Source organism: Lactuca virosa, chromosome 5 (assembly GCF_052849685.1).
Source record: "Lactuca virosa cultivar CGN04683 chromosome 5, Lactuca_virosa_CGN04683_v6, whole genome shotgun sequence".
In the NCBI taxonomy this organism is placed as follows: domain Eukaryota; kingdom Viridiplantae; phylum Streptophyta; class Magnoliopsida; order Asterales; family Asteraceae; genus Lactuca; species Lactuca virosa.
The window spans coordinates 139,649,493-139,672,730 of NC_136430.1; the positions used below are offsets into that span (position 1 = coordinate 139,649,493).

The 23,238-nt window shown below is 35.6% G+C and overlaps 2 protein-coding genes across 2 annotated transcripts; one reads left to right on the forward strand and one right to left on the reverse strand.

Annotated features, from left to right (window-relative positions):
- The first annotated feature begins 9,553 nt into the window (after positions 1-9,553).
- LOC145111808 (uncharacterized) lies at positions 9,554-11,322 on the forward strand. The gene is made up of 5 exons (XM_079048061.1): positions 9,554-9,755; positions 9,820-9,938; positions 10,099-10,149; positions 10,563-10,696; positions 11,066-11,322. The coding sequence occupies exons 1-5, from the start codon at positions 9,554-9,556 to the stop codon at positions 11,160-11,162; spliced, it is 603 nt and encodes a 200-aa protein (XP_078904187.1). The 3' UTR covers positions 11,163-11,322.
- A 3,781-nt stretch (positions 11,323-15,103) lies between these two features.
- Positions 15,104-22,392, reverse strand: LOC145115415 (MICOS complex subunit). The gene is made up of 12 exons (XM_079051709.1): positions 22,160-22,392; positions 21,725-21,788; positions 20,539-21,138; positions 19,624-19,728; positions 19,387-19,539; positions 19,205-19,282; positions 19,012-19,104; positions 18,172-18,291; positions 17,356-17,433; positions 16,414-16,593; positions 16,202-16,303; positions 15,104-15,517 (listed from the first exon to the last, which is right to left on the reverse strand). Exons 1-12 carry the CDS (start codon positions 22,168-22,170, stop codon positions 15,284-15,286), a joined length of 1,818 nt encoding a protein of 605 aa, XP_078907835.1. The 5' UTR covers positions 22,171-22,392; the 3' UTR covers positions 15,104-15,283.
- Positions 22,393-23,238: the final 846 nt, after the last annotated feature.

Here is a 23,238-nt window from a genome sequence, read left to right on the forward strand (position 1 = left end):
GTGGAATCGGGACACTTGACAACTATAGGTTGAAACTCAGGAATTAGCGATGCAAATTGGTCAGAAGTCTCAGGAAGGGGTGACAAAGGCGAGACATGGGTGTCCGAATGTTTGAGGTTCGGAACGTCTCCCATAAAATTTAGGTTTTGCAACTCCTTCAAGGGACGAGCAATAGGTTTCGGAAACTCGCTTCCGAGACCAGGAGCTTTTGACCAAGGATGACGAAAATTATGAGTCATCCATTCATTTGCTTCAAGAATGTCAATGGAATTATGTAAAGCATCTATTTTGGCATTGAGATGTTTGTTGTCGGCAATTAAAACATTTCTTTCAGAATAAGTGATTTCAAATTTGTCTTTAAGAATGATACATTCATCTTTTGACATTACAATCTCTCGTTCTAAAGACTCTATTTTTAACTTCTTATCCTCGAAACGTAATCTAAGACGAATTAATTCACTCTCCATCTTCTCACTGGCTTCTGTGGCTGGCTCATAGGCTTTGTAAATGATGTTCATATCTGATTGGATTTGGGTTAGATATGGTTCGCAAATAGACAAATCAAAGTTATTATCAGTAATCATAAATTTTACCTGTTGAACGATGCTTCTGCCAGGTGGATCGTTGGTAGCCATGTAGTAGTAATTTGGTTCGGCATCTTCATAGTCTCCCTCTGATCCAGATGATCAGTAGCCTTCGTCACATTCAATGTCTGTCTAGCCATAAAGCACATGTTTCTGCTAGTACTCACGTCATCATCATCTCCAGAAAACCAATACCCTTCTACTTCTCCTGATACAGTGGTAACAAAGGCCTTTCCACTCTCTGCCATTTCTTGAGCTCGACGTGCATAGTAAGCAAAGTCCTTGATTTTGGGTTTCTATGGGACTTCAGCTAAGCAGTCTTTGGCAAAATGGTTTGCATGACCACATTTGTGATATATAATATTGGGTTTGTCTGACTTCAGAGTCTGTGAAGATTCTGAGGTGTGATTCGGTGTAGGAAGGTTAGGTTTGTAAGCTGGTGGGTTTTCTGAAGGTTTGTTGAATGGTTGAGGATTATTTTGGTGAGGGTCATGGAAATTATTGTGATATGGCTTGTTAAAAGGACGATTGTATTTCATGGAAAGCAAAGCAAACTCCTGTTGGAAGCGAGTTCGGAGTCCATTTCTTCAGGGTTGAGGTCGCCATTTAATTGATAGTTGTTATTTGTAGGGACAGGTAAGGCTGGTGGTGAGGGTTGAACAGGTGGGATATATGGAACAACAACTGTGACCGGGTCCGAGACAGTGAGGTTCGGAATCTGAGGATCGTAGGAACTTACAAGAGCTAGAGGACCTCCTGTGAGTTCTCTTAGGGTTTGTGCAACATTTGATTCAAGACCTTGAAGCTCATCGAACAGTTGGTAGAGCTTCAGCTTTTTCAGATATCCATTTCTCTGAAGACACGATTTCACATTTCCCTATCCCTTTCCGAGGCTGTTAATGAACTTGAGGTTGTATTCAAGTGGGGTTCGGACTATCTCATGAGTTGTCATGTTGTTGACAATGATTCGGTATCTGTTTGAGGCTGAGCCAACAGATTCACCGAGAGTTGTAGTGAAAGTATCGAACTCGTTGACAACGGAGGTTAGACGCTTCTCCTTCATGTTTTCTGATCCCTCGAACAGGTCTTGAAGTGTGTCCCAAATCTCTTAGCAGATTTGCACAGTTTAATATGCTCAAAGAGAGAAGGTGAAACACCAAACGCCATTTCCGAAAAGGCAACTTGGTCTGCATGCAGCTTTTCGATGTCATCAACAGTGAGAGGTGTTTGACGTTGTTCATCTTGTCCCATGAGAGTTGCAGCAGCATCTCTAACAATTGTTCGAACTGGAATATGTAGACCTTCTTTGACGGATCTCCAGATAGCTTCACCTTTTTCTTTACCAAGTAAAAATCTTTTCATTCTGACTTTCCAGTGATCATACTCTTCAACAACTAGCATTGGGGCACGAGAAGGGCAACCCATGCTATTTGCTATTTGCATTGAATACATTTTTTGAGAATTAGAAGCAGCCATTAAAGTTAAGATATCTTGAGCAAAAGTGGTATATAGAAGAACTTTTATCATGAACACAGAAATGATCGAAATACCAAGGTAATCTCGAATCAACTATAATCTGTTCTTATAGATTCAAAGGACAACCACTCAAGCTCTAATACCAATTGTGAGAACAAAGATACGATGTACAGGGACAAGGTTCGAAAACTCAAACCTTGAGTTAATGCTTAAGATCAATGTCTACTTATAATTATGTGTTCCAGTCAAGTCTGGCAACACCAGTCGAGACTGAAGATGAAAATCAACAAAGTACTTCAAGTATTAAATATAGAACTATGAGTATAATCAAGGTAAAGACAATAAATGAACAAGTAGAATGTTTGAAAGAGTTTGATTTGAGAGAAAAGTGAAAGTGAATTATGTGAAAATAAGTTATCTTTTGAAGAACAATCCATCTAATATTCTTGTCATTAAACACTCCTTATATAGGAAAAGGAGGTACAAATTACAAACCGAAATGCATACAAAGGACTGGATAAACAAGTTATGTAACACGTGTTTCGAGTATCAGTTAGAAAGTACCATTTGGGGGAAATGTTATGCATGGACTCGGCGAGTTGGGAGTCCAACTCGTCGAGTAAGGTCGTGTATCTTGGACGCGGATCCGATATGACTCGGCGAGTCGGAAGGCTCGACTCGGCGAGTCTGAGCTGTTTAATGAAAACCCTAATTTTTGGAGTTTGATCCTTAAATAAACATCATTATAAACCCTAGTAGCCCCCCTTAAGACCATAGAAGACCGTGTACGGCCGCACACTCCCTAGTGTGTGAAGTGTGTGCATTTGAGAGCTTGACCTTGGGAATTTGGGAAGGAATCCAAGTTTGGAGAAGAAGAATCAAGGGGAAATCACTAGATCTAGCATCTAGTTCGTCTTGGGCATCGAATTGACGTATGAATCTGTTACCTTGAGCCTATATTTTACTTGGGAGTTCATGACCAACTTTGAGGAAATGGAAGCAAGCTTAGATCTGGGCCTGTCACAAGGATATGGTTCCAGATCTGGACCCTCTTAGGTCCCAAATATCATAAAGTTGCACCTTTTATTAAGCTCATTCCCTCTCCATGCATGAAAACCTTGGTTGAAGGTTAGTTTTGGTGTTATGGCCATGTGAGGCTTTGCATGCACGTAGAGTTTGCAACTTTACGTGTTATCCACACGAGGAGAGTATGGATCTGAAGTTTGAAACCTTAAGTCCCACTGGAAAGGACCGTAATCATGATGAACTTTGGCGGACTAGAAGAGTCGTGCAAATGACTCGGCGAGTCGAGAGGGTTTCTCGTTTACGGCCAAAGGTGTACGGCCAAGGGTTTACTGTCGAAGGTGTACGGTTGGTGGTTTACGACCGTAAACACGAAGGAACTCGACGAGTCCCTCGGGTGACTCGGCGAGTCAACGAGTTAAGCAGGGAACCCAACGAATGAATGATTGTACTCGACGAGTCAAGGTCAATATGGACTGTTGACCTTGACTATAGACTTTGACTCTGACCAGGTTTGACCCTGGGGGTATTTATGGGACTATGCTGAGATATTTACTCCTTGGTTATGGACAGTTAGGAAGGAGTAGCATGTGGGATATGTCTGATTTCAGCTTATCAGTTCTGCAGTGTGAGGTGAGTCTTCTCACCATACCAATGGGTCTAAGGCACCAAGGTCGGCCCATTTTATGATAGTTGGTATATTTGCTATGTAAAGGTGTGTGATATGCGGTAGAGATAGCCTTTGTGGCTAATGGTAGAGACAGCCTTTATGGCTGATGGTAGAGATAGCCTTGTGGCTAATGGTAGAGATAGCCTTTATGGCTGATGGTAGAGATAGCCTTGTGGCTAATGGTAGAGATAGCCTTTGTGGCTAACGGTAGAGATAGCTTGTATAGCTAATTGATATGTGCCAATGGTAGAAATAGCTTTTATAGTTATTTGATATGTGATATATGGCAGAAGTAGCTTTTATAGCTAATTGGTATGTGCTAATGGTAGAGAGAGCTTTTATAGCTATATGATATGTGATACGTGGTAGAGTAGCTTTTATAGCTGATTGATATGTGATAACGGTAGAGATAGCTTTTCACAGCTAATACGATATGTGTTATGTGGATTGTGTGTGAGGTATGCTCTGGGGGACTCACTAAGATTTGTGCTTACGGTTTACAGTTTTGGTTTCAGGTTTCATCGATTTGGAAATGAAGGGCTCGGATTGATCGCAGTGCACACACCTATGATTTCCGCAATGAATGGTTTTGGGACGAACTCTGATAAATGTTTTTAATTAACAATGTTTTGGAATGTTTGGATTAAATGGTATTTATGCTTAGCTATATTAAAAATAAAAATTTTACCCCTGATTTTTGGGTCGTTACAAGTTACATCTGACACTCTGATTATCCAAATTGAAAAAAAAAAAGACTTAGTCCTATATAAGGTTACATCAAACAAAAGACAAGAATAATTAATACATAGATTGACACATTATCTCAGAACATTTCTTCATCACGTACCACAAACTCCACTCCGGACTTCAACCACCATCTCGTACCATAACCATTTCGAACTCACGCCTGACTTCGGAACTTCAAGGGTTAGAGATTGCTAGAGGTTCAATTTTAGGTTCCAACAATACATATCAACCATAAGCAGGAAAACACAACCCACATCCGATCTTAATCGTCGACTGACCCATATTTGATCTCTTCCCCCTCGAGTCCAGTAGGTAGGAAAACACAATCCCGATACATAAAGTAACATCCCTTGCCATCGGCTAACTCACACATAGCGGATTCCTCCTTGAGTCATGTGACTCAGTCTGACACTACTTCACGCAAGGGCAGCGCGGTCTTTGAATCAACTAACTCACACATATATGCACCAACCAAAACCAAACTGTCATGGACACTAGGGCCCAAACGATTACCGATCTCATTATGAACAATCATAGTCGACAGGTCGACAGCGACGGGAACGACTGAAATTGTGCTAGTGTTATAACACACTATCTACCCCTCCTTAGCTCCTTATAAACCTTTCCGACCCTTCCTGGTCCCTGTATGGATCCTGTTCTTTCAGAAGTATGGGCCCCTACTACCTTCCACACATATCTGTATGTGTCCCAAGAATTGCCTCAAAGCCTCTAAGTCACTATACCAAACCACTATCAATCTCAGATACATGTGCCACTACAGGCACACACACTACCACCCATCATAGACTCTCCCACTCTAGGATTCTTCTCACGTATGAACACATACTAGAATGATTTTCTAGGAACTCCACCACTTCCAGGTGTATCAACACACCTATATGCTTCGAAAAGCCACCACAAACTGCCTAGATTCCTAACTTAGTCTTCCTCATATGCAAGTGCTCACACCAACACACTCTAGCACTCCCATAAGATCACTAGGAATACTCATTCCCACCTTGTTATTAGCTACGACAGAAACATCCACCAATGTCAACTAACTATATTACGAATACAATTACATGCAGCAAGGATTAAACAGTTATCCGGCTGAAAGATCCTGCAATACAAATGTTAGACTCAAAGATGAGCTGCACAATAGGCCAAATCAGACATTCTGAAACTATTTAATCCTTGTGGCATGCAACTAACAGTATTCATTCAATAGCTAACTAACATCAATATAGCTTTTACATAGCACAAAGCAAGCAGAATTCAGGCAGAAAAAAAACAACAGGAAAAAAGGCATCATACGGATCAGGAAATTCTAACACCCTATTCTTGATGATCCTTAGCCTACACACTATCATGCATCTCTAACACCTCATAAATCACACACAAAAGGCATCTCTCCTGAGCAAACACTATAGCATGCAATCCTGAGTAGATCTTTAGCCTAACTTATAGCATGCACATCATACTATAACACATATAACAGCAAGTCAAATACGACATATAAAGCAAGTATGTATATTTTGGAAAATCATTTTTTGAGCTCCAGCTGACTGTACACATCGCATCTTCTCTTTTCTTCTCTTAAAATGAAAATTCTCCAAAAGGTTTAGCAAAACTCTCAGCTCCATAGTTTGAGTTTAGAATCCTACGAGTTTCCATCCAAATCCCTCAAACCAGGGCTCTAATACCAACTTGTAACATCCCAAAAACCAGGGCTAAATTTTGCACTTTTAAAATAATATAACACCCATTTTTAGTAAAGTTACAACCATTTGTTCATAAACCATTATTTCGAAATCAAAGTTAATAAGAAAATAATGCGGAATCTCAAATCATAAATTTGTTGATGTGTGTGTATAGTCCCACCTTCGCAATCTGATAAGTACCTGCAAAATAGTTAATCCACAACTATAAGCACAAAGCATAGTGAGTTCTCCAAATTACCACATACAACACAGCATAATAATCAGCTGATAGTTATCAGCAAACTCTGGAGACTATCAGCGGTCCCAATAGGCTAACAGCATGCACGGTGGATTAACAGCACACCTCATGGGTTATCAGCAACCCTGGGGACTAACAGTAGTCCCATAGACTTACAACAGTCTTGGAGTTGTCAGCAACTCATTTCACATATAATAGAAATTAACAAATAAGAACCAGCTGGTCGATATGCATATACTACCACACAGGCAAGTATAGTGAGAAGACTCGCCTCGAGAATAGCAGCTAGCCCTCAACAGCTCACACATCGGGTATAAAAGTACGATGAGACACCTAACATCAATAAAGAAGTACCCTCTTAGTCTACACCCTAAAACCCCAAAATTGACCAAGATTCATCCATGGTCAAAGTCAACGGTGAAGGTCGAAGTCCACTTCAGCAGGTCGTCATGTCGTGGCCTCCTATTTCCACGTCGTGGGAGAAAAACGATAAAATAGTCGGGCATCCCCCAGTCGCCACATCGTGGCCTCCATTTGCCACTTTGTGGGAAACTAGGTCTTAACATCTTAATGCATTAAGTTTTTTTCCCTCAACCTCAAGAGCTCCAAAACTCAGATCTAGTCCTTCCCAAGGTCTTGATGGATAAAGTTTCCAACTTTCCCTATTAATACATCCCAATGAGTCTAGATCTCTAAACCTAGATCCTTAAAGACAACTTAAGGCATGGGCTTAACCTTTAAGCTCTTAATAACCAAATCCACAAATCCATAACTCCCGGAAGGACTTCTTACTTATATTCCAACATAAAAATCGCAACTTTATGGACATGCACGACCAATGCAAGTTTAGATCTCAATCTAGGTCAAAATGGGGCAAAAAGACTAAAATCTCATACATGGAGCTCAAAACACAATCAAACTTCAGATCCAAAAGATATAGTGACCAAGGGACCAAGATGAGCTATAAAGTTGCAAACTTTATCTCATCAAGCCAACCCAAACTTGAATATGAACCAAGAAATGCAATAAATCTTAGATCTAAGAAGAGATAACCAAAAAAATGGAAGCTTTATACCTCCCAAAGCTCCACAAGATGCATGAGGTGCAAGATCTGAAGTGATGCACTCTACAAACTAGTAAGCACACCACTCCATCTTCCAAAAATGCAAGCCAAAGCTTCAAACTTCAAGAACCACCACTAATACAACAAGATTCACTCCAAGGAGGCTAGGGTTTCGTTTGAAAGGGTTAGAGGCTAAAAAGGATGCCCTAATCCTTGAGATTAGGTGTTTAAATATGGAGAAAACCCTAAAAATCATGGGCTTTGGTTGCCACAAATGCCACATCGTGGCCTTTTGTTGCCACGTCGTGGCGACCAACTAAACACGCGATCATGCATAAAATACGCCACATCGTGGTGCTCTAATCACCACGTCGTGGCACCTAGTTTTTCCCAAAAATCAGATCTCGGATCCCACCAAGCCCTCACCTGATCCATTTTGGGAACGAGTGTTACAGTGATACGCTCGGACATCCTCAAATACTCATCTCATTTGTCTGCTTACATGTCATAAGCTAACTGACGAATTGCAGTTGTGCATTTTTGAATTGGAGAAAAACCTTTTATGCGTCTCGCATCCCGCTTCCATTGGAAAACGGCCTTCCAAATCGTCAACAATACGTAAAAATAACTCTTTCCTCATCCAGAGCCGTCGTCGGAACTTTTCAGTGTGCACGGCGTCATCTGTAAAATAGTCTTCTGTAAGACGATTGTGCCCGACTTCGCAATTTCTCAACAACGGTGGGCTTCTTGTTTTAGTTCGTGAACGTGAACTTTGACCTTGTCGGTTTCGAAAATACGTTATTGTTTTTGCCATGACGGAACCGACAAATAATGTCTCTTCTTGAGCCATCAAATCGGAGGACGAAGATGATGATGACGACATTGTGTTTGAGTGAGTTTTTTGAGAGAATATGTAGAAATAAGTTTGAAAATTATGTTAGATTTGTATGGTATCTATAGAGTGGTAAATGTATTTAAAAAAATATAAATTTAATGTTTCTAGCCGTTGAAACTCAAAAAATAAAAAAGGAAAATAAATTTTTTTTTGAATGTTACCATTTGAATAAGAAAAAAAATCGACCAATGGAATGAAGAGAAAGGAGGCGGGGAAGCCTCCCCTCACTCGCAAACCACACACCCAAAATTACGGTCACGGTGTTGTGTTTTCGGCCGCGGTTCGGTTCCCGCACCCGCTAAACCACTCCGCTCCTTGTGGCCTTATAGTTAGAGGCGCAACATTATGACTTGACATATTGAAGATACTTTTAGTATTTTAGTTTTAGAGTGAACTTAATTTCTCTTACTACGAGTTCATGATAAAATTATGTTAATTTAACATCACATTGTTGTCTTATACACTATTGAGAAGTTTTTAATATGTTCTATATTTTTTGGAATTCCGTTAATAAAAATTAAATTCTTTTGCAAAGCTTGAAATTATTTTAAACTTTTGTCCGATATATATATATATATATATATATATATATATATATATATATATATATATATATATATATATATATATATATATATATATATATATATATAAGAATATCAATTGAGAACTTATAGTTTCCCGAGAACCTGAAAACTATGGTGGAACGTTAGATCAAAAAAAGGATGACCAAGATCATTTGTGGCATTTTTGTAAATAAATGAAAACTTATAGAGGCATGGGTATCTTAACTTAAAAATACAAGGGTATTATAGGAAACACAAATTTAATTTAATAATATCCTAAATCGCAGATCGCAAGTGAAACATATCTCGTTCTCTCTCCCCCTTTCCCTCTCACTCTCTGTCACGATTTGCCCTCCAACGACCACCGTAACTTCATCGCCGATTCATCAAACGCCACCGTATGAAATCCATGGCCATCTCCGGTATTCGTCACCCCCATCGATTGAGCGCCGTCCTCATCATCTCTCTTTCGTCTCCATCGATATTCCCTGATTCCGATCAAATCTGTAGGACGAGTTGAACAAAACGAAACTTTGGTCGATGTGATGGTGGAATTCATTCCAGAGATATATGTCGTCTAGATTTGAAGTTAGTCGATGTTCCTTAATTAAACTCTCGTTACCAATCGAGTTTGAGTCTACTGCCTCCATACTTCTACAATTTTGTCCAGATTTGGAGTTAATCCATGGCTCCGTCTTCGATTTTGTTGCGATTGCCCTTGGAGACTTGAAACTGTGTTACGAGAAGCGCAGTCAACGTCAATCATACTCCGGTGAGGACCGGGCGTGATGCTGAAAGTCGATGCCATCTCCGCCGATATCAGCAACTGTGATCACGACGGCAAGTCATCGATGTTCGGCAACCCAGCCTCCCACTCCGAAACTCGGTCGTCGTCATCTCCACCGCTGACATCGAAGTCGGTAATTCTGACTTCCTCTCCCATAGCAATCAATTGGTGAGCAAGTTGAACCGATTTCAACGAATTAAAGGTCCAGGATAACAATTTTTTGGTTAGGATTCATAGATTGGAGAAATTTTCCTCTTATCTCTAACAAATTTCAACTGATATGATGCTAGGTCTTGATCATTAATTATTTATAACTCCTATTCTGCAGACAGCGATCTCAGCTACTTGGCTTTTCTGCTCTGCAATTCCTACACTTCTGGTTAGTTCTTGGAATCTTGAACTTTTTACCTTGCTGTTTACAATCATTTACAACTAGCATATACTAATATAGTTTTCCAGTTTTACCCTTTGGTTACAATGCAAACATAGTTCCAGTACCAGGGTGTAATGATCTTGGCTTGTCCTTACATTGTCTCATTTGCACTAACACATGGCTGATAAACGTGACACAAATACCTCAGCATGCGTTTTTTACACAAGAAACACGTTTTCTAGGCTATTGCTAATGATATATATGAGGAAGGCATTAATGTCTTTTGCACAATCGAGAGATCAAGAACGAGTCTATGTCCCATCTTTACTGTGGGCAGCAAAAGAAAACGAAACTTAAAGTTAAATATGTTGACCATTTACTCCTGTTTTTGACTCTCCCATTCGGTTGACTGAACTCAGGCTTTTAAAAGGGCAGCAGAGTCTCTTGAAAAACTGCTTGATATAACTAGGGAAGAGCTTCCTGACACAATGGCTGATGTTCGTTTATCAGGAATGGAAATCAGTGACTTAACAATGGAGCTCAGTGATTTAGGGTTAGCATTCTTTTTTCCCATTAAGTTATGTCTGGATACACTGCTCTTTGGATAAAATATTAAGTGGAAGGAAAAAGTAAATGAGAGCATATTTGTAAAAAGTCAGGACTTAACTTAATCCAGTAAGCTATATATATGAGTGTTTCTTTTTTTACTTACTACATAAAGAATGACTTAATAGAGAAAGTCAAGAAACTGAACTTTTCCCCCTCAAGTCCTATCTTTTTACAAACTTGCCCCAAGGGTGCCCTCATTTCTCAGAGACTTTTTAAACATAATTTATCCACATAACACTGTATTCAGTTATTCAGACAAGACTTAATATGAAAAAAAAAACAAATACCATAGTCAAGTCTGATATTTCTGCAGGCAGGAGATAACCCAAGGTGTTAAAAGCTCCATCCGTGCAGTTCGTTTGGCTGAGGAAAGATTGAGGCGATTGACAAACATGAATCCATCATGTTAGCAGTAATATATTCTCAACATCATTCCTAGTCCTACACACAAGGGTAAAATGGTCATTTACTAACACTTGCTCCATACAAAGATCATTTATCTATTCAACACTTTATCTAACTAGTTTTTTCCCATTATTACTTGTAATATTATGTTATAAATTTACATTACTTTATTTATTTGGTTATAATCGTGTCTTAATATAATTTATAAAGTTAATGCAACAAAAAAGTTACAAGATGAATTTGCAAAAAAAACTAACAAATGTAAGGGGTGTATTTTTGAAAATCTATATAAGTTTAAAAAAAAAAGAATATACTTTTTGGTGCAAAAAATGGTATTATGGGTTGAAAATGGTCTTAAAAAGGTCTCATTTTCCTAGTTCCGCCTGTTTTGTCAATATTTCCTTCAATTGCTTCCAAAATATAAAAAATAAATATAAATTAGTTTCTCGTATTTTATATTATACAAAAAGATATAGCAACGTACTTTGTCTTACACAGGGACCATTAATGTAATTTAATTTTACACCGGGACCATTTTTATAGTTTTGATTAGATAATGATCAAAATAACACAACATTCACATTTCAAAATCATTACTTTTTGCATTTTCAGCCTTCTGATTACATGTGATTCACATGTAAATCACATATGATTCACATGAAAATCACATATGAATTACATGTGATTCACATATAAATCACATGTAATTCACATGTAAATTACAAGTGAATCATATATAAATCTAATGTGATTCACATGTAAATCTAATGTGATTCACATGTAAATCACAAGTGAATCACATATGAATTACATGATTCACATGTAAATCACATATGAATTACATGATTAACATGTGATTCACATGTAAATCACAAGTGAATCATATATGAATTACATGTGATTCACATGTAAATCTAATGTGATTCACATGTAAATCACAAGTGAATCACATATGAATTACATGATTCACATTTAAATCACATATGAATTACATGATTCATATGTAATTCACATATGAATAACATGTAATTCACATGTAAATCATATATATATATATATATATATATATATATATATATATATATATGTGTGTGTGTGTGTGTGTGTGTGTGTGTGTTAATTCTTGTTTTCCTTTAAATGTAAGCATTTCCGAGTTCTTGACAAATAACCGAAAGGTTCCTTATTATGTGGGTATTCAAAGAAGTGTTAACCAATATATCTATAATAAAGTTTTCCAAATCCAACAAGTAATTTATACATTTCAGTAGAAAATTATTATCGATATCATGTATGTAATTTATACATTTCTCAATCGTTTTACTTATTCATATAAATGTAAATTTTTTACCAGGTTGAATATCTTGACAACCTATGTAGGAGTTTTGCCACCTTGAATATGTTGACAACTTGTTAGTAAAATACAAGACTTCAAAAAAATGTTATGACTTTTAAGGTACTTAATTCACCTTATTTTTATTCCAACCTTATTACGGATATTATTCATATGAGGAATGTAATTATTCTTCTATTCAAATGAGGCACACGTATTTCATTTCAAGAATTTATCCATCGAATAGACCAATGTGTGAATTGTATATTTGGTTAGTACACTCGTAGAGATCTTATTCACATCATCGGGAAGTTGTCAAGAGAATTATAAGATACAAGGGCGATGCTATATTGCTATATGTATATACAAAGGGTGTCCATGGACGCCCCTTGATTTGGAAAATAAATTGGATATTATATCAGATTTTTAGACGGACACCTTTGATCCCTTGATTTTTCTTAGAGCATTGGGTGTGGGCAACTGGATGTAAACACCAAATTGGTGCCACCTCATCCATAACACCAAGGGGGAAATGGTGTTCCACATGTTATATCATGTTAAGAGGTAGAGAGAGAAAATAAAGAAAATTATTTGATTGATTGATGAAGGAGATAGCCAATCATCTTTCTTGTTTTATCTTGCCCTCGTTACAACAAGATGCAACATAACGAGCAAAAACGAGTAGGGGGGGCGGTGTCCCCCCCCCCCCCCCCCCGTCACGACGCCGTTGAGGGTGCCACATCATCCGGTTGCTTCTCGTTTTTGGCCCATACCGCATCCTCTTAGAAGTTTTATTTGCTTAAAAAAATGTGAATAATTACTTTTGCATACACTTCCAATCTTTGTATACTTTTTATTCCAAATAAAGTACTTCGCCGATATGTCTATTTTGTTAATCTAGGATGGATGGAAAAAGTCTTTTATTCTTGATTTTTATGTCAAACATTTTTAAATTTTGGGAAGATATGAAAAAGATACTCCATAGTTTTCAAGAATTTTGGTTTGAAAAAGCTAAACTCATATCATGGATCATCTAAGAGAGAGGATTCACAATGTCTACACAACGCACACACACAAAAAAAAAATGTGATGCATAGCCTACACCACGATTCTCGAGTTTTTATCCAAAACATGGTATTTGGAAAAAATATTTACCAAAATGTGGTAGTTTCAAATTTATTTACAGAATAATAGTAAAAATATAGTTGGATTGAATTTTTTTTTGTTTATTAAATAAAAGAAAAAGAGTAAAGTGGCCCCACCACAGACCACGCTACTTCACGATTTCTTATCTTCTCTGTCTCCGTTCTTACTCGCCGGAAAAAAGGGAAATACAGAAGCATGGATGCTTTGCTTGATTGTTTCACAGGCTGCTCACCGGCTGCTTTTTATTCCTATCTTCTTTTTTTTTCCTCCATGTTTAAGCTCACCTTGTCATTGACATTTATTCTTCCCTTTTTCCTTTGCGTTTTGCAAGACGTTGCCTTTCCAAAGGTTTCCCTCAAGCAATTTTCTCCTTCACCGGTTCCCTCACATGTACTCCTCCGTCGCCGGTTTCTCTCATGTTTTCTCTTGTATTTCGGTTTCCCTCCTCTTGCCATCTGCCGCCGTTTTCCGTCGGGCCTATTCCATCAACGTCGTATCAGTGAGTTTCTAGCAGTTTTGCATTCTATGCCTAGAAAATAAAATATCTACTTCTGCTACATCACTGTGCACGTTTTCATGATGCCATCTTTTCCCGATTCAATTCCCCTCTACATATTATCAAACAAGTCCCCTCATATCTAGTGATCTTTTTTAAGTCCCTTAGATTTCTTGGGAATTTGTCAAATCATATTGTATCAAGCTTTAAAACTACGAACATATTTTTTTTATGTACAATCAACTACAAGTTCGAAGAAACAAAGCATTCAAATGTTTGATGCCATGACCGGTTAAGTATGCTTAAAACAGACATTTGTAGTAAATCATGAGATAGAAGGAAAATGATTAAAAAAAAACATAAGACCCATAAGGATTCATGAGCCATGTTGTTAAGTATTTAAACTATAAGCTAGGTACTTTGTGAACTTGAAGTGCATGTTTAAAACTTAGATCGGATTATCGAGTATGCTACTAGTTTCAAAAACTCAAGAGGTTAGTGGTGTTCTATAATAGCTATATTAACCTAAAAATGGAAGTGCGGATGCGTTTAAGAAGATGAGGTGGTGCTCTGGCGAATTCCATGGAAAAGAACGAAACAATAGGACTATGTAAAATAAATTTGTTTTTAATATAAAATACGTAGGGACAATAGCTAAAACCAATTTCACTATGTTTTGGAATATATTTTTAAAAGTACTAGAGAATGGTAAATATTTTTTAAAATTACCACACTCGTGTACAAAACTCCACGATTCTCACCTCATAAATATAAAAATCTAACCCCAATTTCAAATCCACTCGATTTGACAAATTATTAGTTATTACATCAAGATCACTCATACGTTGATCTTATACAACTTCCTATGCGTCCAAAACAACTCCCACTTAAAGTCATTCAATATGCGTCCAAAATTCCTTAAAAATGTGCATTGTCATAATACAATGACATGAATATTATGTCCTTGCAATATATTAAACAAAAAGAAAAGAAAAAACAAGTTTATTCGCAACCAAAAATGGTGTCAACTCAAAAACACAGTTGAATATTTTCTGGTCCTCTTTATTCACATTGACTCAAGATGTGTAACAAGTGAAAGTGAGTTTGTAACAAGTGAAAGTGAGTTTTTAAAAATGGTGGATGATATTTTGAAATCAAGTATAGCTTGCTGACGTGGCGTAAGATTGGAGGAGAGTTAAGGCTTGTTCAGTGATAGCACGATTTCTTGCTTGATGAATCCAGTCACCTACAACTTCTGTTGCTTGACTTCCTTTTAGACCATTTTCAAGTGTTTCTGCAGCTTCTAGAAGCTTCCCATCTGCTAACAAACTTTCTACCCGGTTAATTACTGACTCGATTCCATCACCTGACTTGTCCGCTTCCTTCACCTAAAATTTTAATCATTATTATATATAATAAAAAGCAAGTTGTATATAAATAGTATATTTTTAGGTTTTAGACTTTGACCATAATACTTTCGTATGTTGGCAGGTTTGGTCCCTGTATAGAAAATAAATTACAAAAACTGTCCCTATAAACTACAGAAAAGATCCCTGGGTATTTTCTTTATGTTTGGCCACATAGTTTCGTATTTTGGCAGGTTTGATCTCTGTATAGAAAATAAATTACAAAAATTGCCCCTGTAGTAATTTACAGAAAAGGGTCCTAAGTATTTTTTTACGTTTGGGTTTTAGACTTTGGCCACAATACTTTTATAAGTTGGCAGGTTTGGTCCCTGTATAGAAAAGTATACTTTTAGGTTTTAGACTTTGGCCACAACAGTTTTGTATGTTGGCAGGTTTGGCCCCTTTATAGAAAATAAATTACAAAAATTGTTCCTGTAATTTACAGAAAAGGTCCATATGTATTTTTTTACGTTTGGGTTTTAGACTTTGGCCACAATACTTTTATATGTTGGCAGGTTTGGTCCTTGTGTAGAAAATAAATTACAAAAGCTCTCCTTATAATTTACAGAAAAGGTCCCTGCGTATTTTTTTACAGAAATGGTCCATGCATAATAGAAAATTAAAATACTAATAATAATGAAGAGGAAATCAGAGATCTGAAGGCACCTTTAATACGGATGCAATGTAAGCCAATGAATGTGCCAATATGCCACCGCCACCTGGCGGCATTAAGCTGAAGTGTCGCAGCGTCCCTTTCAACCCATCAAACTATAAAAAGAATAGAAAAACATGATATATATATATATATATATATATATATATATATATAAATTAAATGAGAAGGGCATTTACGTCTTTTTGCACGGAGAAAGGATTACCTTGTGATTTAATTGGAGTATGGTATCTGTCCCATTTTTTAAAGTATCTTCAGGAAGAGATGCAATGACCAAACCTAATAAGGAATCTTTATCGATTCCATCAATGTAGCTTTTAAGAGCTTCTATTTCTTTCTCTATAGGCAACCCTTTAGACAAAGCATCTTCTAGAGCAATAGCACCCTGCAAATATAAATCTTAATTAATTCATCTCAACCAAAAAAAAATCTATACAAGAAATCTATTCGATTATTTATGTAATTAACCTTTTTTTATTGTTAATGCATTGTACTATGAAAAATCTATTTGATTATTTATGGCATTGTACTTGCAACTTTTTCTTATTAGGACATTATTCTTCGAGAAATCTAACCAATTATAGCATTCATTAAAAGTGCTAAATGCAAGATAAAGGTAAATTGCATGAAATATTTGCAAAGGCTTATATACAAGAAATAGCAACGTACTTTCATTTATTTTTTTATTATGTTATCATACTTGTAATTACTTATATTAGAAAGGCATTGTATTTTGAAAAATTATATTATTCAACTATAGCATTGTACATTCAATTCTTTTCTTATTAGAACATTATACATTGAAAATTCTACCCAATTATACAAGTGAAAATTTGCCTTGTAACTAGATTACATTGCTCTAATATACAAGAACTTTACATTATGTAAACATAAGAAATAATAATGCAAAAGTAAATTATTTGCTCTAAACAATTAGTTTCCTTGTCTAGTGATCTAAAGTTACTCAAAACGAAATCAAAAAATGGGAAAAGTTATCTCATTATTTCTTCACACTTTAACTAATCAAATTGGTAAGGGGGTTTTGAGATAACTAATCAACAAAAATACACAATTTAAACCCTAATTACAAAAATCCATAGAGCAAATAAAATATGTAAGGTAAACAAAATGGTCTTAAAAAACAAACCAATGCAAGCTTGTGGACAGAATGAGTCTGGCGTGCCTCTTCAGATCTTGCATAGAATGCCATACACAAAGCATTTATCTGCATGAGATAAAAATAAAAAACCTCTCAAAAAACACCAACTAAAATATGATTGTGTCACCATATTTACACTTTTACCCTCTTTCCTAACATGTGTAATCAAGTGTACATTACATTTCTAATAAAGTAGCATTGGTCAAAAAGGTAAAATAATAATAATAATAATAATAATAATAATAATGATAATAATAGTAAACCAATATGTTGATGTTATACTAAAAGAGAAAGAGAGGAAAAAAATGTTTCTTAGATTAGATGTGAATGTTTACACCTTGGAAAGTTATTATTAACAGCTTGTCAATTTTAGGCTGTGTTTGGCGCGCGCCACAGCTAGCTGATAAGCTAGCTTATTTTTTGAGCTTTTTTATGTTGTCGTGTTTGGCAAGCCAAAAAGTAGATTATAAGCTAGCTTTTTGAAAAGCTACTTAGACTAGCTTTTTGGGAGCTTTTTTAAAATTTTCCAAATATACCCCTTAATTAATTATAGAAAGAAATACTCTTAAATATCTTTTTATGTAATTTTATATATTTCAGCTAGCTTTTCAGCTAGTTTTACCAAACGTCATTTTTTATCAGTTAGCTTTTTATTTAACAGCTAGTTTTTCAGCTAGTACGCCAAACATAGCCTTAGTTATTCTTATAGTATAGCATATTGTATTTCATTTTTCTTATTACAGCATTATAAATTTTAATGATTATTATAAGAAATATGAAAGAATTAAGTTGATGTGATCATACATTGAGATTTGCCTCTTCCATTTTTTCAATTTGGGATGCTTTCTCACTTGCAATTGCTGCAGCTAATTCAGCTTTTGCTAAATCCTTCAATTTCATTACCTCCATTTCTGCTTCTGACTCCTGACAATTTCAACATTACCAACTTCAACATCTACTATTTACAGGAAAAAAAATAGCAATCTACTTTTATTCATTTGTTTATTATAAGATTCTAGGGTTAATCTCAAAAAAGACCTTATATTTTATGTTTTTCTCCAGATTAAACCTCTTTTTTTTCCGATCCCGCCCTTTTAGTCATTTTTTTCCATAAAAAATTGTAAAATGTGAGGGTTTTTTTGAGAAAAACTAAAAAGGTTGAGGGTTTATTTGGAAGCATTTAGAAGGTTGAGGGTTTTTTCGGAAAAAAAAGTACAAATTTGAGGGCTTTTTCGGAAAAAATGAAAAATACAAGGTCTTTTTCAGGCAAAAAATAAATTTGAGGGTTAATCCGAAAAAAAAAAATACAAAATATAAGGTTTTTTTAGATTAACCCAAGATTCTAATTTCATTTCTTCTTATTACAGCATTGTACTTAATATTGAATGTATAATGCTATAATTAGGTGGATTTTCAAAGCATATTATCCTAATATCAGAAAAATTGTAAGTAAATTTGTACAACTAAGTGGATTTTTTAAAGTAAAATGCTTTAATAAAGAAAAAAATAATTAAAAGCACAATGTTGCAAAAGAAATAAATGAAAGTAGGGATTCTATATTATAATACACAAATAAATGAAAGTGTGTTGCTATTTCTTGCATTTAAATAATGGAAATATGTTAAAGTAGCAATGTATTTGTACCTTCCTTTCAATCTCCATTCTGAATTCCTCTTCTAACTTTTCCTGAAGTGACTTGAGAGCTGCAGCTGCTTTCACCTTTTCTTTATGTAATTCCTACAAATAAATATAATAATAATTTTAGAATTATATCACACAACATTTACCATTAAATTAGTGACAAATTGTTCATCAAAAAGTAGATATATAAAACAACCTTATCCAAAATTGTCTCTCTTTCAGCATACATGAGTTCACGTGCTCTTGCATCTTTCAACTCCTTATCATATTTTTCCTAAAATATATTTCAAAAATTAATCAGAAATGGAACAATAGTAGGGTTGTATTGTAGGGGTAGAAAGGGAAAACAATATCAATTTTGAAAACAAATAGTCTTGCCTTTATTAACCTCTTTTCTTCAGAAAAAATACGGGCATCCAAATCTTCTTGTCTTTTTTCAGCTGTGTGAATGGCTTGCAAGAAATCCAAAACTATCTTTCCATCATTTGACACGTAAATGTCATTATTACCCTTCACAGCCTCAGCTATTTCCTTCATTTTAACATCACAAGAAATTAGAAACTTTTTTCATGAAGGCATATAACTACAAATAAAATTATGCTTTTGGTATCTAACCTTCTCTGGATATGAAGATACTGGAGCACTTTCTTCAGCCTTATCTTTTAAAAGGTATTCATCAAGAAGGGCATCTGGCTCTTTATTATCGTTGCTCAGAATACCCTGCAAATAAAAAAAAAATAGATTTAGGGTTTGATTGGTTGTTTTCATATGAATTTTTTATATTATATGCAAATACAATGTATAGTTTAAACTCTACTCTATACATTATTAAAGCTCTTAAAAGATTAAAACGCCAATATGGTCATAGAAATTTCTAGTTAATTTTAGAAAATAAATTGAACTTCAACTAAAATCATTGAACTTTTTAAAAAAGATTTGAGTTATTATAAGTTACACAAGTAAAAATGAGTTATATTGTGATTTTTCATTCCATTCCATGATAGAATAAAGGGTTAATCTCAAAAAAAGACCTTATATTTTGTGTTTTTTTCCGGATTAAACCTCAAATTTATTTTTTGCCTGAAAAAGACCTTGTATTTTTTCATTTTTTCCAATCTAGCCCTTTAGTCATTTTTTACCAAAAAAAATTGTAAAATGCAAGGGCTTTTTCGAGAAAAACTAACAAAGTTGAGGGTTTATTTGGAAGCAGTTAGAAGGTTGAGGGTTTTTTTGGAAAAAAAAAAGACAAAGTTGAGGGTTTTTTCGGAAAAAATGAAAAAATACAAGGTCTTTTTCAGGCAAAAAAAAAAGTTGAGGTTTAATCCCGAAAAAAACACAAATATAAGGTCTTTTATGAGATTACCCCTAGAATAAACAAAACCTCCTTACCCATGAATGAAAAGTAACAAAATGGAAGGAATCACTTTCCTTCAACGGAATGAACAATTCCATTCCTTTCCTTTCCCAATTCCATCATACCAAACACCATCTAAAATGCTATAGAACCATTATGCAAAAACAAAAACATACCTCAGACTTTATCTCATTTGCTTCAAGAACTGGAGCAACCTCATTCAGTATTGAGCTACTTTGAGCTTCCTCATGGTCTTCTGTAGTTGACTTCACATCTTGACTATTTGCACCAAGATCCTCTTGAATCTTTGCTATTGAATCATAACTATCAGAAGTTGATATTGGCAAATTACCCTCTTGTCCAGAAATAACATCTTGAGGTTCCAAAATCGGTAATTTCTCAATTTCAGACTGATTTTCTTCTTCCCTTTTCCCATAATACGGATCAGTTTCAATTCCCTTTTCACTATTGTCAACAGGTGGACTTAAACTCTCAGAATCTTTAACATTTTCAACAGCAACTTGTTCTTCTGACACTGACTTTTCAGGTTCTTCATGGACAATTGGGAGTGGACTTGTGTTAAGATCATTATTCTGTTCCTTGGTTAACAGTTTATCAAAGTAGCCAGTCTGGTAAGCTGTTATACCAGCAGCACCTAAAGCTATACTTCCTATAAAAACTTTGGACAAATTGCCCCCGGAGTTTGGTGGATTTTCTGGTGAATTTGACTGAGATGCAGTAGAGAATTCCTTCCTAGAGGAAAGATACAAAGGTATCTGCTACAAGTGTTTCAGCCATGAAGAAATAAGAGTGTAAACAATATGTTTTCAACAATCTGCATTGAAGTATTTATACAGGATTTTCCTATACTTTCTTATTTTACACAAACAAGTATGTATATCAGTGCTTTTAGCAGTCTTGTGTGTTACAAAATGTAGATATATGCATACATATAGAGTATAGGACAAACAAGCATGAGAAATATCATAACAAATGGTTAAACAGGTAAAGAGCTAGTCGATTTTACATGAAAAGTCCTCATTTGCACCTCTTAAACCAACTTTCTCTTTCTAGAACTTGTGGAATTAGACAGACATGTTAACCTAATGTAATAACTTGCCAAGTTCAAAACATTATACACAATGGTTGACTCAAAATCTTGGGAGTTGGGACCTTCTACAAGTGATAAGAGCATTCTAGAGAATACAAGACTTCTTAATAGGAGTTATCAAAAATATATAGGTTTACTGAATATGTTTATTGGTTCACGTTTTCCATAAAGCTCAACAATGCTGTTCAGGATAGATATTTATTAAATCATTTTGCATAAAGAAGGATAGAAAATAAGGTACGCAAACATGCCTGAGTTGTTATTCGTGGTGAAATCCTTCCAACTGATCGACGAGAAGATATTTCCAAAATAGACCTTCAGAAGAAAAACGATACCAGTAAATTGACTGAAAATACAGACTAAATATTATCCGTTCTGTTTTGGATACACATTAAAACTATGGAAGGATTACAAATTCAACATTGCTGGTAATTCATTCAAGTTTCAGGATCACTACGTTTGAATGAACATAAGAAAAATCCAGAACTCAAAGATAACGGAGAAAGGTAACAAATGCGGGTTAATTAAGAACACTAAACCCTAATCCTGAAGCACTTACAGCTTCACAAAATAATCAAATCACGTATAGAACCATAAAAAACCCTAGAGCAACACTCGAATTAGAAGCTAAACTATATATAAACTATTGACGCATAGCAATGAAGTAATGGAATATGCGATTGTACCTCCGCAGCATGGTCGACGGAGATTGTAGTGCTACCAAACTACAAGTTGTTGAAGATTGGAGAAACAATGGACAAAAGGATGGAAGGTGTGGCAGGAAATCAAAAGCGTTTCCTGGAGGAGGTCTGTCGATTTAGGGGTGGAGATGGAACATTTAGCGGTTCTTGCGTTGTTAAAATGGCTCTTGTTTGATGCGTATCATCAATTCATTTCATCAATGCAATATTACACAAGAAAATTTAGTGAGATACTTTTTGTAGTTCGGTTTATTTTATAGATAAACACTCTTTTATTTCTAAATAAGCAAATATTGTTTGTGAAAAATAAAAATAGAATTAACCCTTATAAAGAGTAATTTAAAAAAACTACATTTTGTAAAAATGACCACCATCTTCAGAATAGGTCATTCCGGAGAAGCACTATTCATTCTGAAAAAGTCGGTGGTAGGTATAGTTTGGAATCTGAAATCTAACATTGTATATTCTGTACTTACCTACTCAATTTCGGAGAACGATAGACAAAACCGTACATGTAGGACTGACATTCCGTACACACATTCAGGAAACCAAAAAACTAGGTTTTCATTACATATGTAACATGTGGTATTCCATTTAAGGCCTGTTTGATTATAGTCTTACTAGGTCCGGTCAGACATTTTGTCTGACTCGGTCCAGGTCAGTCAGCTTGTTTGATTTAGGTAAAATCATCTCTGATTCGGTCCACAAATAGCTGACTCAGTCATTGAAAAAAAAGAAGCTGACCGAGACCATTCATCTTCTTTTCCCTTATTTACCCCTCTCCTTTTTCCCTAGTCGATCAAACTCATGTGTGCGCTGTTCATATCACCGTAATCATCATCTCTTCTTCCAGCGACTCCCCCTTTCCTTCCTCATATGATCGGCACTCACTGTCAACACTCCCAAGCTGAAATCGACTCTTAAAAAAAGGATTTGCTTACCCCCAAACAGCCCCTGAAATCGCGCCTCCATGATATCACCTCTGAAATTAACTTGTAGGTCTTCTTGAGTATTTGTAACGGTTGATGTTCAATGATGAGTTTGATGAAGATCTTGTAACGGTG

Bases quoted from the DNA above. Each gene is read 5' to 3' on its own strand.
- LOC145115415 (XM_079051709.1), bottom strand. The intron at 19,729-20,538 runs GTATGTTTTTGT...TTTTATTTGCAG, and splicing joins CAAATGAGATAAAGTCTGAG to GGTATTCTGAGCAACGATAA. The intron at 16,304-16,413 runs GTAATCCTTTCT...TTCTTTTTATAG, and splicing joins TACTCCAATTAAATCACAAG to TTTGATGGGTTGAAAGGGAC.
- LOC145111808 (XM_079048061.1), top strand. From the start codon at position 9,554: ATGTCGTCTAGATTTGAAGTTAGTCGATGTTCCTTAATTAAACTCTCG. The intron at 9,756-9,819 runs GTGAGGACCGGG...AACTGTGATCAC, and splicing joins TCAACGTCAATCATACTCCG to GACGGCAAGTCATCGATGTT. The intron at 9,939-10,098 runs GTGAGCAAGTTG...CCTATTCTGCAG, and splicing joins TCTCCCATAGCAATCAATTG to ACAGCGATCTCAGCTACTTG.